Below are 16,755 nucleotides of genomic sequence, written 5' to 3'. Positions count from 1 at the left end.
GGGAAGAAACCATTAACTCCAGTGCATTAGCGCAAGTGATTCTACTGCAAGTGGACAGTACAAAACTCTTTTTAGTAATGCTTCAATGGATCTAGAGTATATTAAAAGCAAAAAAAAAAAAAAATCAAATCTGTGTGCTAACAATAAAGACCTATCTATTGTGAAAGTTAATATATCTAAGATTTTATTACACCTTCAGTTTCTCTGCTGTTGGTTAACATGCATGCCATCTCAGGGATACAAAAAATTATTGCAGTAGTAGCATTCCTTTTTGTTAACACAACCTCCTTCAATAGTTTGTCAAAATAGTAGCTCAAACATATTTGTACAGTATTTGAGTGAATGTGATTTTGTAGAACTTTTTTTTCCCATCAAAATATTTGGGAACTTGGAGAAGAATAAATGATTAATGATTAAATTATTAAAGAATAAAGGATAAATGATTAATTTAGGTTTGATTTTTAGAAATACCAACATTATTGAATGTTGGTAATTGGTTTGGATCCATGCAATCTGCTTTACTCTGGGTTTGGGAGCCAATTGGTATTTGGATTATTAATGAGTGAAGGTGAATTAGATCTTGTATAAAACTAGAAATGAGTGGTCTCTTTAAAATTCATAAACTTAGGTAATGGAATTAGAATCGAAGCTGAATGAAGCTAAGGAAGAATTTACATCAGGTGGACCTCTTGGTCAGAAACGAGACCCTAAAGAGTGGATTCCTCGTCCTCCAGAGAAGTATGCATTGAGTGGACATAGGAGTCCTGTCACCCGAGTGATTTTCCATCCAGTTTTCAGTGTTATGGTCTCTGCTTCAGAGGATGCCACAATAAAGGTATGTGTTTGCTACAGAAAATTAAATTAAGCAAGTCAGAGGATGTGTAATATGTAACATCAGTACTTCAAGCTGGACGTGTGTTGTACTGATGGAAAATTTTTTCAGATTCTGCTTTAGCTTCAGTAGGGACAGATCTTTCAAGTATGATGTCCTGGGTAATCTACAAATGCTAGTTTTATGCTGGTCCAGTTAATATCTTCAGGAGTATTTTACTATCCTTTGACTTAAGGAAGAAATAATTAAGCTAATGTGGATTAAGAGACTGGAGAAATAGATAAAGGATCGGTGGGGGGAGAATGTATTTTGACTGCTCAGTAGAGAAGGAATGGCATAGTGTGTAGAGTAGTGACGTGATGAAGAGGAGGAAGACAGTTGCCTCAAGTCATCTGAAGTTATTTTTAAAGCTGAGTTAAAGTGGTTATGCAGCTGTATTCTTAACTGAAAATTAGTTCTTCCCATTTATTCTGAATGGGACATGAAAGTCCCATGAAGTCCCTGTGACTTCCAGTAACTTTAAATAGTCTTCATAGGCCTTTATTGCAATAATGTACAGTGGCATGAAGAGATTTGTTGTAGTGAGCAAGTAGTTTCTCATTTTAGCATCCAATAAAGACATGATTGTGCATTTTGTTGTTGTTTGAATATCACAATTTAAGGGAATTACCCCAATAAAGGATACTTGTCACTGTTCTCTTCCACACTAGTTTGAAAACTGTTTGGAAAAGGTGCTGCTCTGAAAAATGTTGAGTAGCATATTAAGCAATGTGCTTAAAAATGCAAATTGTTCTAATAGTGGCTACCTGTTGGAGAAGATTAAAATAAAAAGTGTCAGCTAGACCTAGTTCATTAAAAGCTTTAACCTGTTCTTGTTTCTGCAGCAGACTTGAACATAGAGGACTGGTGTTTTTTCTTAAAGCAGATAGGGCCAGCTGAAACCATGACAGCTCTGTGTTTGTTACATGTTATAGAGGACCCTAATTAGCTTTGGTTTTGCTCCCTCTTATGGATACACTGGATGAATTTCCTTATTTTTGAAGTCAAGCTGTGTAGCTTAATTTGACTGTTGCATTCCCAATAATTGCAATCTATCAGGATGATGGATTCTTTTTGTTGTTGGGTGTTTTTTGGTGGTGGGGTTTTTTTGTTTGGGTTTTTTTAGGATATAATTTAAAATTAAATGTCTAATTTTTTGTGCTTGAGACAGACACAATAAAATCTGTTGGAGCCTGTTTTGTTTCAAAGGCTTTTGTTTGCTGTTAGGTGATAGAAGACTGACTTAATTAGGAGGTGAGAATGGGGACTTCATGCTATCTTGCAGTTATTAACTGCAAATGTTTATTTAATCTCTGACAAATTCTGTAATCTACTAATGTGTGCATGTCAAACTCTTCAGAGTGGTTTGGATTATCATCCCTAAACCAATGCATTCTCAATATTGCTCTTTAGAATGCAGAATATTTGGTATTTGGTTCTGAAGCAGCAAGTAAATTCTGAAGCCACAGTAGAGCTTGGGAAAGGGGCTGGGGGAGGATTGTTAAAGGTGATGCTTTCTCCACCAACTGAAAACGGGCTGTATTGCTGGAGTTAGGGTACTAGCATAGAAAGGGATGGAGAAAAACAGTCTGTACAAAGTGGATTTGTTCTGTCCAATGTTTTCTAAATTGATCTTCTTTTATTTTTAAGGATATTGGGTGTTAAGACTTTAAATACAATGGAACTTATTTTCCTGCTGTGCTTATAATGCTTTGTTAGCTGAAAAACAGTTTTCAAGATGCATGAATTCAGTTAATTTATAAGTAACAAAATCATCTAAAAATAATGCTTATTCTTCTATACTGTTAGGCTTTTTAGGGCTGTCTTTCTTTGTCTCTTGCTCAATTAATTATTGAATAAGGTGCCAGACTGGCCTGCAGAGTGCAAATGTAAGGCTGGAGAATACAAAGAGTAATAGGTTGCTGTTAACGGATTTTCTGTTCACTTGTCAGGTGTGGGATTATGAGACGGGAGACTTTGAACGAACCCTTAAGGGGCATACAGACTCTGTGCAAGATATTTCCTTTGACCACACTGGCAAACTATTGGCCTCCTGTTCTGCTGATATGACCATTAAGCTATGGGATTTCCAGGGCTTTGAATGCATCAGAACTATGCATGGTAAGATATAAAGGGAATTGTTTTAGCAGTCTGTAAAGTGAAGAGATTTTTTTTTTTTAAATCCAGGAAAACTGCTGATGTGGAAAGGGGTTATAAACCAGAGTATTGTCCAAAAGAAAGAGGGGGGATATTTTGATGCTTTCAGTGCTCTGTAAATTAGGTATATGTTTAGTGCCTATGGAATGGAATAGCACCTCAAATCTGCTATGCATGATGCTGTGGGAAGCACCCCATAATGATATTGAAATGACATGGCAGTTAGAGGTGTTTAGTGCTAAAAATTAAATGCTTACTAGACAATAAAACTGTGCCTTCAAATTGGTAAAAAATACCTTCTTCACCTCTCTATTTCCCTGATGTACTGCTTCAGGAAGGAAGCAGTTAGTGTGAAATGTGTTCTGTACATACTGTGCAGTCTTCTGCTTTCATATTTGTCTGATTTCAAATGAACATGCCCTTTGCATTAGGCTCAGAAGCCATAGGAAGAAATAGGAAAGTAAACCAACCACAACTATAAGATTCTAATATTGACAGCAACTATTTATTTTATAGTCTCGATGTAAAAGCATTTTTATACTGCTGTTTCTGTTGCTTTTAATAACTTCTTATAGAAGTGGTGAGTAGGAATAGAGAATGTTTGAGACGAAAATAAACACACAAACATATATACCAAAGAAAACAGAAAGGTGTTGACTTCTGTGCTTACAGTTCTTTAAACACTACAGAATGCTGTTGTAGAGGAAGAACAGATGCTGCATCTGGCTGGTAGCAAGAAAATAAAGTAGTGCTACAGGGGAGGTTTTTTGGCCTTTAAAGATTTCTATATGAACACACATGCCGTATTTTATGAACTGGATGTTGTAACATGAGCATGGGTGAGCTAGCTTCACATGTGTTGCCAGTTACATCTCTTCAAATCAATTTCAAGTAAAAACGAATAAATATTCTTTTCAGTGAGGAGTTGTAAAGTACCATACTTGCACTGAAATTAGTATTCTCTAATGCTTCAGATACTTGATCACTGGTGTGATTGCTTTTTAGTAGGAGTTCACCAAGGGCTCTAAGTTCTTAGTGGAAAAAATGGAGGTGAAATTTGTGAAATTGTACATCCTAGGTACGTGGCTTGCAAGATGCAATGTGGCTGCCAGTACAAGAAAAAAAGCAACTTGGTGAACTTACGGGCTACAACTTTTTGGAAAAAAAGAACTTCAGATCTCCAGATGAAAGGAAGCAAGCTGTTTAATGCCTCTAATCTGTTGAGAAATTATATATACTCTAAACTGCTGATCTCAGAAGATTCATTTCTAATCCCAACAATTTAAGTAGGGGCAATTGCAGAGCTTAAAGTAAGACAAGTGCATGAATTGTATGAAACCGTTATAGTCAAGCTTCTACAGTGGACTTGTCAAAAAACCCCTACCCAATAGCTTGTTCTGGGTAATACTAAGATTTCAAAATGGTTAATTCTATGTTTGCCACTTTGGGAAGTTTAAGTTCTAATTTTTTTGTAATACTGGAAATGAATAGTCTTTACAGAGTGTGTTATCTCCCTTTATATTTATGTCCCATTGCTTGTGGGATGAGTAAAGTCAAGAGCTGAAATCACATACACAAGGTCATAAGGAGTCTGTGTTAAGGAAATGATCTGGATGGTTTTTCCTGACTCAGCATTGATCGTCTTCCTCTCAGGTCTCTCAACAGTAATAGAAGTTGCTGTCATGTATACACAGTTGGTTCTTACTTGGTTCTTGAATCAATGCAGTACAGTGTTTTAATAAAACCTAATATCAGATATCTGGAATCATTCAGTCTTTCAGCATTAAGCTTCTGCAGTGAGGTTTGGCATGCCTCTCACTGAAGACCTGTTTTCCTTTTTAAAGATCAGCATAGTGCATCAGCATACTGTAAGTGGACCTAACTGATAATTTTAAAGACAGTCACTGTAGCAGCTCTCTCTTCTAAACTACCAGCTTTTGTAACTGTGTAGACGTGTTGCTTGCAGTGGTGAGTGTCTGATTTTTAAAACATCTTAAAGAAATTTTTGAAACAATTTTAAAGGATGCTCAGTGTCTGGACTGTTCCGTAAAACATGCGCTACTGCTGTAGCTGCTTGTCCAAGACAAATGAATAGCAAGTCCTGTGTGCTCTGTAAAAACTATTACAGTACCACTTAATAAAGGTTTTATTTTGTTTTTAGGTCATGATCATAATGTTTCTTCAGTAGCCATCATGCCCAATGGAGATCATATAGTTTCTGCCTCAAGGGATAAAACTATCAAAATGTGGGAAGTCCAAACAGGGTAAGTGCACCTCTGGCTAAACATCAGCCCCTAAACAAAACAACCATAAGCCACTATTTATAGGAAATGGGACACATAAATCTGGAATGTCAGTAAACATTATTTGAATTGAGGTATGACATAGTGCCCTTTAGAGTAATTCACTTAAGGATTCTGCCTTAAATCATTAAGCACAGGGGTTTAGGTTTTAGTACCGACTAATTAAAACTGGCTTTATCTTTCTGGGTGCTATGAGGCTAGAACACTGTAACTCAGGACCAGGTAGGAATATAAATTCAGTGGTTAACCACAATCTGTTACCTTTCTTGACACAGATCAAGGTGTCTCCTTTGCTTTTGGTTTGGGTTTGGTTTTTTTGGGGGGGGGGGGGGGGGGTGTTACTGGTTTTGGGAGTGGTTTTGTCTTATTGTTTCATTCATCAATGCTAAAAGTTTTAGGTGGAGGCTATCTGAATGACCTGTAGATCTCTATTTGTTCTTAAAACACCTATTTAATGCAAGCTGTCATGTCAACTTCATTTTTTTTTCCCCCAAGCTTCCTGCTTTCTACCTTAACAAAGATTTGCCAGTTCTTAGCTGTCACTTCTTTCTCCTGTCAAATTCCTTTCCATGAACTGTTTTATGGCCTTGTACGCCATCATCCAGGATGAACACGTGCATGCTAAAATATTTTATCTTCTAAGAGCAGGTCAAGCATCCTTAAATTTCAAAGGCATGTGTAGTCGTTTTATTGCAATGTTAATTGAGTCATACTGTATTTATCTTTTCTGAATAGTTACTGCGTGAAGACTTTCACGGGTCACAGAGAATGGGTGCGCATGGTGCGGCCTAACCAGGATGGCACCTTAATTGCCAGTTGTTCTAATGACCAGACAGTGCGTGTTTGGGTGGTAGCAACAAAGGAATGCAAAGCTGAGCTCCGAGAACATGAGCACGTGGTAGAATGCATTTCCTGGGCTCCTGAGAGCTCGTACTCCACCATATCAGAAGCTACGGGATCAGAGGTAATGTCTCCAATGCTATTAAATAAGCACATACTGTAAGATTTTTGACTATGCTTTATATAGATCTTACTGGATAGTAACTGGAACAACTAAGCTTTGTTCTCAGAGTGCTTGGCAGATGTAGCAGGTGTATGAGTATTTTTTGCTGAGTATACCTGGTGTTCTGTTAATCCCCCATCTTGGCTTCATAGGATCCATGCTTTTGTGTTTTTTAACAGTAGGACCCTACCTTTGCACTAATGAAAGCGAACTTTGGAGAGATGCTCTATTTCTGAGAAGGTTGAGAGTGGGACCACTTTCACATATTTCAGCAAAGAAATGTGGAAGGTAGTTTATCTGGCATAACATGAAGATTATAAGGATGCTAAGCAATTGAAAGTTGTTGGGGAGGTAGTAAGTCAGGAATGCAGAAATGAAGCTGCCCTGGGTGTATTGAACTGGAATTAAGCTTTGACCGCCATGCCCTAGTGTACAAAGTTATAACAAAAATAAATCCCTATTTGTGTGATCACAGATACATCTTCTCTGTTGCTAAATCTTCAGAAAACGCTTACTAAAGGTCAGCAAAAGTTTCCTTCTAAGGATAACAAGGTGTAGAAGAAATGAACTAGAAATTAACTCTTGATTTCTAGTTAACCCTAAGCATTTCTGCCTTGTCCTCTTCTTCAAAAAGGACAGAAATACCCAAGGGGAAAAGTAGATACACTGAAGACAGGGACTTGTCTAGTGGTGGATTTTACAGATTATTTCAGTCAAATTTTACTTGCATCCTTAAAAGATCCTTAAAATCTTTTAATTAAAAGTAATTAAATTCCAAAGGTTCAATTCCTCTTGCAGTGGTAATTATCTGAAGTGGTGTCTCCCCTGCCCTCTGCTGGTCTGATCAACTATGTACATCACATTACAGTACTTAGCTTTGAATGAGAAGCAAGTTAATGTTAACTTCATAGTTGAAACATTTCAAGTTCTGAGAACTAAGTCTTTCTTTCATACTTTGCATGATTACAAATAGAAACAAGTTCAGAGTAGGAACTTCTCAAAAATTCTTAAACTTGCTTCATTACTTTTTATGAAGAATGAGAACACAAAGGTATGTCTGAACTTCATACTCTTTTGTCCTGAGATGTCTGACTCTACTTGAACTGTGTCTACTATTAAAAGAGGATCTCTTGCAGTAGGCAAGTGTGGATTCAAAGTATTATTTGGCTTTGTGCATCAGCAGGACATACAACCATTTCTTTTAACAGATTGTTTAATTCCTTCTATTTTTTTGTTTACTTCTCGTGTTAATAACAAAATACCTGTGACTCTCAGCTTTGTGTGTTTATTAGATGTAAGCTGTCATATGATCTAATTTTGCTACTAAGAAATAGCACTCAGAAGCGATCTGCTTCCTCCCTCCTCTTTCCCCCCATGCCCTATACATGCCATAACTTAAAATATAATTTTCTGTAGACTAAGAAGAGTGGCAAGCCTGGGCCTTTTCTGCTGTCTGGATCCAGAGACAAAACCATTAAGATGTGGGACATTAGCACTGGCATGTGCCTTATGACACTTGTAAGTTCATTGGTGTTTTTTCTGGTGGTCATAGCTGCATATGTAAAACCATTCTTAATGGGATTAATTATCTTACATGTTTATGTTTTCAAGAGAAGACAGTTATTGAAATACGACAAACACTGGAAATACAGTTTTATTGGCTTCTATATTTCAGATCTTGTTGTTGCTAAGGAATACTAAGAATCTCAAAATACATACTATAAATGCAGGAATACTGTGGTGGTGGTGTTGTGATGAGTAGCTTGGTTTGTCTATAGAAATGCTGATAATCATCTGAATTTAGTCTTCTGTAAAATGTCATGTTCTTTCAATGTGTGGGTCTTCCCGCAGGCCATGGACTACTGTTTTCCAGCCTGTATTCAGGCTGGACTGGATGTTGGTGCTGGGGGTGGGGAGCAGAATCAGTGCAGATCACATGAGGACTTCTGTTTGTTTGACTTCAAGGACAGGAACTCACATTGTTGGTAGTGCTGATATAGATGTAATAATAGAAACTGAAGATAAATTTTTGAGTTCTAATAGGTTTTAGAAAGCTAAAGGCTATCCTTGCAGGAACAGGGCAAGGAGTCACTCTACCATAGCATCAATTGTAGAATGCTTAGCCTTAAAACATGCACCTGCTTACTGATCTCTCCTTATGCACAAGGTGGGCCATGATAACTGGGTACGTGGCGTTCTGTTCCATTCTGGGGGAAAATTTATTTTGAGCTGTGCTGATGACAAGACTCTACGTGTCTGGGACTTCAAGAACAAACGATGCATGAAAACCCTCAATGCGCACGAACACTTTGTTACCTCTTTGGGTATGTATTGTCCTACAGTGCTTATTGCAAGTACTGAGCCAGAGGTAGTTTCTACATCGTCACCAGCTGAAGTTGAGCACCAAGCTAGACATTACTGTTTTGGATTCTAGAGAAGTTTTGTGCTATGTGTATTTTAATCAAACAAGGACAGATATGAATTTCGAGTGTGCTGGATTTCTCCACTTCTGTTGCTAGTGTTGCACATTGGATAAAGGCGTTAACTGCCTGGGTGTTCTGGAAGCTTTCACCGCTGAGTGTGTAGGCATTTGGGGAGTGCTGTATTGCAAATGCTTGCCCAGCAAAAAAAAAAAAAGGGGGGGGAAATGTAAGGCAAAATGGTCAGAAAAAAAATATGCTTTGAATTCCTGGGCATTCCTGGTTGGTATTACCAGATCTTGGTAGATAATAGTTCCCCGCTGCCCTGGCAAAAATGAAACAAAATGCTCCCTAATCAACAAAGCTAGCTTTACTCTGGAGTCCTCTCTATTGTTTGGGGTTTTTTGCTCTCTCTATTCCTCTGGCAGTTTATAGCTCCTTCAGTAAAGCTGTGTAAGTTAGGTTAGCAGTGAACCTGGAAATTAGCTAGTAAGGTTTCCTAATCAAACTTGCAGGTCTAATCAAAATGCAGGATTTCTGACTTCACTTTCCTCTTAGATTGTTGAAGACAGCTGATTAGAAACGGGAAAATAAAAGTTATGAGTTGAAGAACATTAAACTATTAGCATGGATTGGCTAGCCTTGGAATTGGCTGCTTCAGTTTACAGATTGCTTTGCTGAGCCCTTTCTACACAATGAGGCTTTTTGATTCCTCTTGGTTAAACTTCCCAGTACTGTCTGCTGACCCAGTCCAAAACTGATTTGTATCTATGAAATATTTTGGGATCTCCTGAGAAACAGTACTTTTTTTTTTTAATAAATACTAGCTCACAGCCTGTATTGTCTACAGCAAAAAGAAAAAGCCAAGTTTCTTGACTTCTGATTCTTGAAACCTCTTATGTAAATACATGAAGTTCTGTTTTCTGGTAGTATTCAAGGGTTTTATCATTTGAGATGTTTTGGACTCTTCTCTGTTATAACTTTATCTTGAATTCTTTTCCATGGAAGCTCCTTTATAACTGAACTGAAAGTAGATTTTCATGCTTTACAAAATTGTAGCATGAGAGAATTTGCCTTCAGAACTATAGGCATGATGAGCTTTGCAATACAGTCTTTGAGCTGGTATAATTTTTTTGAAAAAGTAATGACATTCGGTGAGAGTGGAAAATACTGAAGTTTAGGATTTGTTCTTAACATAAGCTTTTCTTTCCTTGCAGATTTCCACAAGACGGCACCGTATGTGGTTACTGGAAGTGTAGATCAAACAGTAAAAGTGTGGGAGTGCCGTTGATTGAATTCACATTTGACCCCTTTTTCCTCTGGATGCACTCAGATACCATGGTTACCCATTGAGCTCTGTTTAAATAAATATTGTCCTTTCATGTAAATTATTCTGGATGTAGATTGAGCTTATTAAATGTTACACACAAAGTATTCATGCATGGTGAATCCAAATTGTATACTGTAAATTTACATACGTTGTCTAGAAGTACCATAGGTTTAAGAACATGGGCTGGCATTGGTCACATCAGACCTAAGAAGGCAGAAGTTGGATAATTGAAATAGGGCACTTAACTGAATAGTTGACAGTGTCGTTCTATGTCAGATAATTATACCTGTTTTTCTTTCTGCTGTCTGTTGGTGCCTGAATTGGTGACCTCATTTGGGAAAAGTTTTGTAGGGCTCTTTCAGAAATGTGTATCTATGTAACATCACTTAAGTGTGCTTAATAAATCTTCTCTAAGAATACTAGATAATAAGGCTGCAATTCAGAATCTTCTGAACCTTATATGTAATTAATGGAAATTAATTAAACTCTGGAATATTTGTCATGAAACATTTGCCAAATCAACAGAATACACTTGTTTTGGCCTCCTATCACACAAGGGTTGGTATATTTATATAATTAACTGTAAACCTGAAATAAGACAACAAATCTTAGTAGCAGCTGATGTGATAAATGTATTTATTTTTTATTTGGTCATTCAATGGTTAAGCTGTGCTGTTAAACTAAGTTTAAATGGTTTTGTTTTGGTTTTTTTGGTTTTTTTTTTTTTTTTTTTTTAATGCTAGATGAACTTCCAGGAGGAGTTGTCCATCCCACTAGAATTTAGTGATCTAATTTCCAATAGAGCTTAATCTCCCAAATGACTGCCATGGTACAACTTGCTGTTTGCTTTCAATGTTTGTTAGAGATGTGCAATTCCTATTACACAACAGTATCAAAGTACACTTCCCTCTTACTCACTTGCAGGAGGTTGGGGTATACAAAGGTTTCTTGGTTTCTTTAGTGCCTCCTTGGAAACCCTTTTGAAAATGAGGTTATACTTACCTTGACAAGACAATGTGGCTTGAATAAAAATGTACTGTGGTTTGCATATTGAAAAATACCTTGGGATACAGTATTTAAATGCTTTAAAGAAAGCACTAAATACCTTGAGAATCAGATTAAAATGGCAAATACAGATTGATACGGGCTTCTAAAAGGAAAACAAAACACCATCAACAAAGCAAAGTCCATCTGTGGGAATGATGCTATCAAGTAAACATTTAAAAACAAAACCAAATCCTATCAGCAAAACTAGCCCAGCTTGGTTATTAGTATTTATGTTGTTTGGTGTATACAGTTTTTAATCTGCATATCCCTAACGTTACATATTTTGATCTGAAGTGAATGGAAGTATTAGAAATGAATATTTTAATCATTTTTGTGACAAATTCCATTGTAGATAACTAAGAATTACAATACTTATCAAACTAACCAGGTCTTTTTAAAAACCCACTTTGAAATTTACAATGTAATGAAGTACCAGTCTGATGTTTTAACAGGTGAATTTGTGCTTTATTTTATTTGTTTTGTTTAATACATGGCTTTTAAAACTGTCCCTTTTAAAAATAAGAATCCTTGACCAACATAGGGTCGGCTGGAGGGTGTACGCACTAAAATGGTGAGGGGTATGGTGGTTAATTTCCTACAGTCACCCATAGAAGGATCCATTCTTCTGTGTGGAGGAGATGGATTTCAGCATTGGATCCTGGTGTAGACTTGCCTCTGGGAAGGGGTGGAGGAGATGGAGTTCTGATGTGGGGGTTTTTTGGAGCCAGTTTAAGATTCAGGCTAATCTCTTAAATCCAGTGGTTTATGTAATTTTCAGTGTGTGTTTCTGCAGTTAAGCATGCACAAATAAAGTATTTTTTTGTTTGTTAGCTGCTTGGACTGGAAAAATTTGCTGCTTTTTGTCCTATTTGAGAATTCCAGATACACAAGTAGTGCATCTTAAAATTCCTTAGTGCATCTGCAACTGTAAAGTAACACATCTGTTTAATTCCTGATAGGTCCTATAAACTTTATTTAAGTATAAAGTAAACCACACTCATGTACATAATTCATAAACATGAATGAGAAATTAAAGGTACCTATTAAGTGGAAGTTGTCTACTGCATTTTTTCCCTTTAGCGTACAACTATTTACAAGGACAAACAACTAACTGAAGTCATGTAAGCAGCATTTAATTGCTTGTGTGAAACATTCTCCTAAGTACTTCTGCAATGCAATTTGCAACCTTCTCCTTTAATAAGCAGTTAATAATCTCAGGGATGGTCCTGAATGGATCAAAAGTTAAAGCCCTGTTTAGACGAAAAAGTGAAAGCCACAACACAGGAGTTGGGTTTGTGAGGGTTTCCTGCAGTGTCGCTCCATGATACTACACTGTGTTGAACTTTTTCCACTGTTTGCAATGTTTTCTGTCAGCTAATCCTGTGCCTTTCCTGTGATAATAAGTACAAAAATGAGGTTACTGGTTTGGATTACAAAACAAATTTATTAGAGGGTTTAAGAGGTTCACTGCTGCTTTGTCACTTTCCTTACTAAAATTGGCATTGCTTAAAAGTAACTATATGTAGACCGTGTTACCAAATAGACAATACAGACTTTTTGGCTTAAAACCAGACAGACATTCCAGTGCCACACTAATGTAATGTGCCCAGGAAGTCTTAGATGCATTCTAAAAAGTGCAACATTCATTGTGGTTTAGACATAATCTGGAAGTTGATGTTTTATAGCATCTTGCACTTTAGAAGATTAAAAAAAACCGTCCTGCTTTTGTGTATGGTGTGACCAATGATGTGCCCGGGGCACTAATTAAAAAGAAAAAAAAAATCTAGTTGCTAGCAAGTTGTCCAAGGGCTGTGGAGCACTGTAGTATTTTGAAAGCTTTGGCTATAGACTCACCAAGCCCAGTCTACTTATACTGTCAGTACCCTGCTTCTCCTGTTTGCCTCCTCCTGTTTTTATGTGAACTGCCTGATAATACCACTCTTAAATAGCTTTTGACTTGTGTGAAAGCTATTTAAAAGAAAAAGATTATACTTTGTTTTTGTAGACAGTGGTGGCTTGATAATCCTTTTAATGATTTGAATATTAAAAAAAAATACTGAGTTGAGTGAAGGAAGAATGCACTTAGAATGAGTTATTTGCTGTCCAGCTGTACATAAAGTCCAGTGTATTTAAAAAAGTCAAACCCAAGAATCTTCTAGCAAGAATGTGTGCATAAAATGGTAAGGATAAACATGTTAGGAGCGGGGAAAGGTTGAGTTGGATTTACAAGTCACAACTGGATTTAACTGGCCTTTTTATCTTTCCACTGTGTCATGTAAGTAGCTGCTTTCTTGTCCTACCTATCCCTCAGGCTTCCCCAAGTTCATTCTGAAGATAAGTTAGCAAAATCTTCAAGTTTTAGAAGTTGATCCTGACATTGACATGAAGGCAAACGTTGAATTTTTTCATAAGAACTATGTTAGAGGTTGCAATTGGAGAAAACAGTTCCCAGACTGTAGGAGTTAACTGAAGCTATTGACACAATTTAAAAAAAAAAAAAAATCAGTAAAGGAATGTATATAATACTGCTCTGTGTTTTACAGTAAGATTTGTTGCTCTCAGACTGTGTAAAACAAAATTTATTCATGTTTTCTGCATATTAAAAAAATCTTATTGTACCAATTGGTAAACTATTAAATGCATATAAAACTAGATGTGTTTTTGTTTCCTTGGATGCAAGAATTAAAACTATTTTGAAAAAAGCTATTGGTGTTTCACCCTTCAGATTTTGCTCCACACCTGCTTTTTCTTTTATCTAATTTGAATTTAAATCGTGCTTGCCTGAGGTAATGTGAAGCATTTTTAAGGCAGTTGGTTCCAGGTAGAATCGTCAGAGGTTTTATTGGTTAGTTTGGTGAAGTGAGATTTTATAAAAACATTTGTGCGTGTTTCTTAAGCTGGTTCATACGTGGTCTGGGAGAGCGTCGTCTCCGGTGCCGTGCGGAACGTAGATGTGTTGCCTCTTGCCGAAGAGAGCGGTGGTGCCGATGGCTCGCAGGCTTTGCTGTCTCGCTGCGCCGGGTCTTGCTGAAGCCTCCGCCGTGCGGGTGCTGCAGCAACCCTCGGCCCGCAGACAGCGCGCCTGGAGCGGGAGCCGATGGAGGGAGTTTCGGTGAAGCGGCGTCTTTGGCTTTATTTCAGGCGTTGGGTAGCGACCCCCCCGAGTCTCGCGCTGCTGCAGTCGGCGTGGTTATGGGGGTGCAGCACAGGAGCCTTTCTGCCCCGCGGGGAGGCCAAGTGACTGTTGTTTGTTCTGTGATGGGGTGCGTGAGGGGAGCCCCCCCTCCCTTACTGGACCTGTCCTGGTGCTGCGTTTTCCCGGGTTTTGTTGTGGCTTGTTTTTGGTTTTTCCTTACCTTGAACCTTTACGGCAGACCTAATAAGAACCATCTTGCACTGTTTGTTGGAGCTGCTGGTGCTGAAGGTTGGGCTCTGCGGTGAATCCTCCCGAGTGATTCAGCGTGGGAGTAATCCGTCTGCTTTCTAAGGCAACAGAAAAGTCCTGTGCAGGTGGAGGTGCATACCTGGAAAGCTGAGGCACTGAATGGTTCTTGAAGCTCTGTTTTCATATTGGTGTCTTTCAGGTGGTGTGTAGTTTGGGTTTTGGGTTGGGTTTTTTTCCTGTGATCTGGCCTTATTTACCTTGAGTGCTACTTATAAATGGGTCAGTGAACTAAAATGGAAATGTGCATTTCTTCATTGATAGGAGAGTAAGGATGTGACCTTGACCATGATGTGGGGGAGAGATGGAACACAGCTCCGACCAGTTGTGTTCTGTGTGAGCATCGTGCATGGTGTTCCTGAATGTCAGGAACAGACCTGGGATAGGCTGTTGAGGGAGACTGACTTTCATTTGGTAAAAACAACTGAATTTCAGGTGCTGCCGGAGTAATGTGCCAGTCAGATGACTTGGCTGGGGTGAAGGGTGTCCCAAGCGTTCGGTGCAGAGATGGTGTTAGGATGCAGGTTTGAAAGGAAAGCCTCCTATATGTTTGCAAACATAGTACCCTTATCAAAAGGGAGAGATGAGGGATATTAAAATGTGAGTAGCTAAGAGCAGTCTGGGTACCTGAAGAATTTAATTTTCCCCTTCAACTTGGTGATGTGATGATGTAGCGAGTGCCTTACTGAAAGCAGCTTTCTAAGTGTATGAGACTAGTTTCCACCAGTTGTTTCCAGTTTTGATATAGCACTGATGGGTATTAAAACATTTCTGGGCAGAGATGAATATGAAAAGAAATGATACATACAGGGATTTTGGTCAATGGTGGGAAAATAATGTATTCAGTTGAGCAGGCTTCTCTCTGAACAGTACAACCACTATAGGCAGGGAAGGTTTAATGGGGACTTCTTGAAAGAAGGGTGTAGCTTTTGTCCTATGTCTGATGACATTAAGTGCTGGAAACCTCTCTGGAGAGAAAGCAAGGAGGATAAAAATAGTGTATTTCTCTGTGTTTCCTTCAGGATTGTGGATGTTTTTAATCTCTCTGAAATGATTTCATTTTGCTGCAGTTACTTTTCTCAGGCAGTGGCATACCGTTACCTGCCAGTTACAGCACCAGCGCTTCTATGTGGCACTTGTACCTGGGGTGCTAAATCCTGTCTGAGAAGGTGATAAGGTGGACTACGTGTAACTGTGTGAACTAGGAACAGAGTTGGCCTCACAGAGGTGAGTCGCTTTAGGGCTGGGAGAGCTACAGTTTCCTGAACATCCACCCTCCTCTTGGCCTGGTGTGTCCTCAGCACTAGTCTGAGTCAGTTCTATGCTCGTTTTTGTTTAACAACTTGTGAACTGAGTACCTGAGAACACCCAAACCCCAGAAGAGGTGAAGACGATTACAGAACCTATGTTCTTAAATGCATTTATTTAGCAACTAATGATGGCATTCAAGCTGCTTAGTGGTGTAGCCTTATTAGCTGGGATTTGCATCTTTCAGCTTCATTTCGCATGTTTACAAAAATCCATGGAGCACCTGTGCCCTGCTCACCCCTTCTCCCTGAGTGAGGTGGAGAAGCAGTGCCTCTCCCTTGAGGCAAAAGTGATTCTGAAGCATCTGTTGACAGACAAGGGTAGTTCCTGCTTCTCTGGGTTGGGGCTACTGTGGTTGTGATTCTGGTACGAGTTTTATTACTGCTCTTTTGCAGTCGATGCCTTTGTCCACAGGGGCACTTTGTTAGAGGAAAAGGATGCACGGAGCAGAGGCAGTGGTAGCCTGCACACGACCGCACAGTTCACAGCTTGCTGAAGCGTTCCAGGAACCACAGCACCTTCCAAAATGGTCCCAGAGCTTTCAGCCCTGCTGCTGCACAGGAATTCAGTAAAACAACCCAGCGTACACGCACCAACCTTGAGCATCGCTAAGGAAAGTAAGCTGTGGGGAGGTGGGTACTAGACGCAGAGAACAGATAGAGGTAGAGGAGCTTACTGGGGCACTGAACCCTGCAGTGTGTGGCATCAGTACAGTTACAGGTTTAAAGCCTCCAGCTAATCTGTACCTGTTCTTGTCTATTGGCTCCTGCTGCTCAAAAGAACAGAAATGGTGGCTCCAGGGATGGTGTTCAGGTAACGGTATCCAACACCTTGCACCAAACTGCAAAGAAACCAATAAATAAAGTACCTAAAA

The 16,755-nt window shown here is 38.7% G+C and overlaps 1 protein-coding gene across 2 annotated transcripts in view; it reads left to right on the top strand.

The window, feature by feature from the left end:
* The window catches only part of PAFAH1B1 (platelet activating factor acetylhydrolase 1b regulatory subunit 1), a 37,833-nt gene extending 24,050 nt beyond the window's left edge, over positions 1-13,783 (top strand). For both annotated transcript variants that reach the window (XM_069790816.1, XM_069790817.1), the window contains exons 5-11: positions 629-835; positions 2,824-2,992; positions 5,190-5,292; positions 6,067-6,295; positions 7,751-7,852; positions 8,502-8,658; positions 9,972-13,783. In XM_069790816.1, the coding sequence (XP_069646917.1) occupies positions 629-835; positions 2,824-2,992; positions 5,190-5,292; positions 6,067-6,295; positions 7,751-7,852; positions 8,502-8,658; positions 9,972-10,045 (1,041 nt within the window). In that variant the 3' untranslated portion in view covers positions 10,046-13,783. The remainder of the gene's footprint in view (positions 1-628; positions 836-2,823; positions 2,993-5,189; positions 5,293-6,066; positions 6,296-7,750; positions 7,853-8,501; positions 8,659-9,971) is intronic.
* Positions 13,784-16,755: the final 2,972 nt, after the last annotated feature.

This window comes from Haliaeetus albicilla, chromosome 9 (assembly GCF_947461875.1).
Source record: "Haliaeetus albicilla chromosome 9, bHalAlb1.1, whole genome shotgun sequence".
In the NCBI taxonomy this organism is placed as follows: Eukaryota; Metazoa; Chordata; class Aves; order Accipitriformes; family Accipitridae; genus Haliaeetus; species Haliaeetus albicilla.
This window is presented reverse-complemented; position numbering and strand designations above follow the sequence as displayed.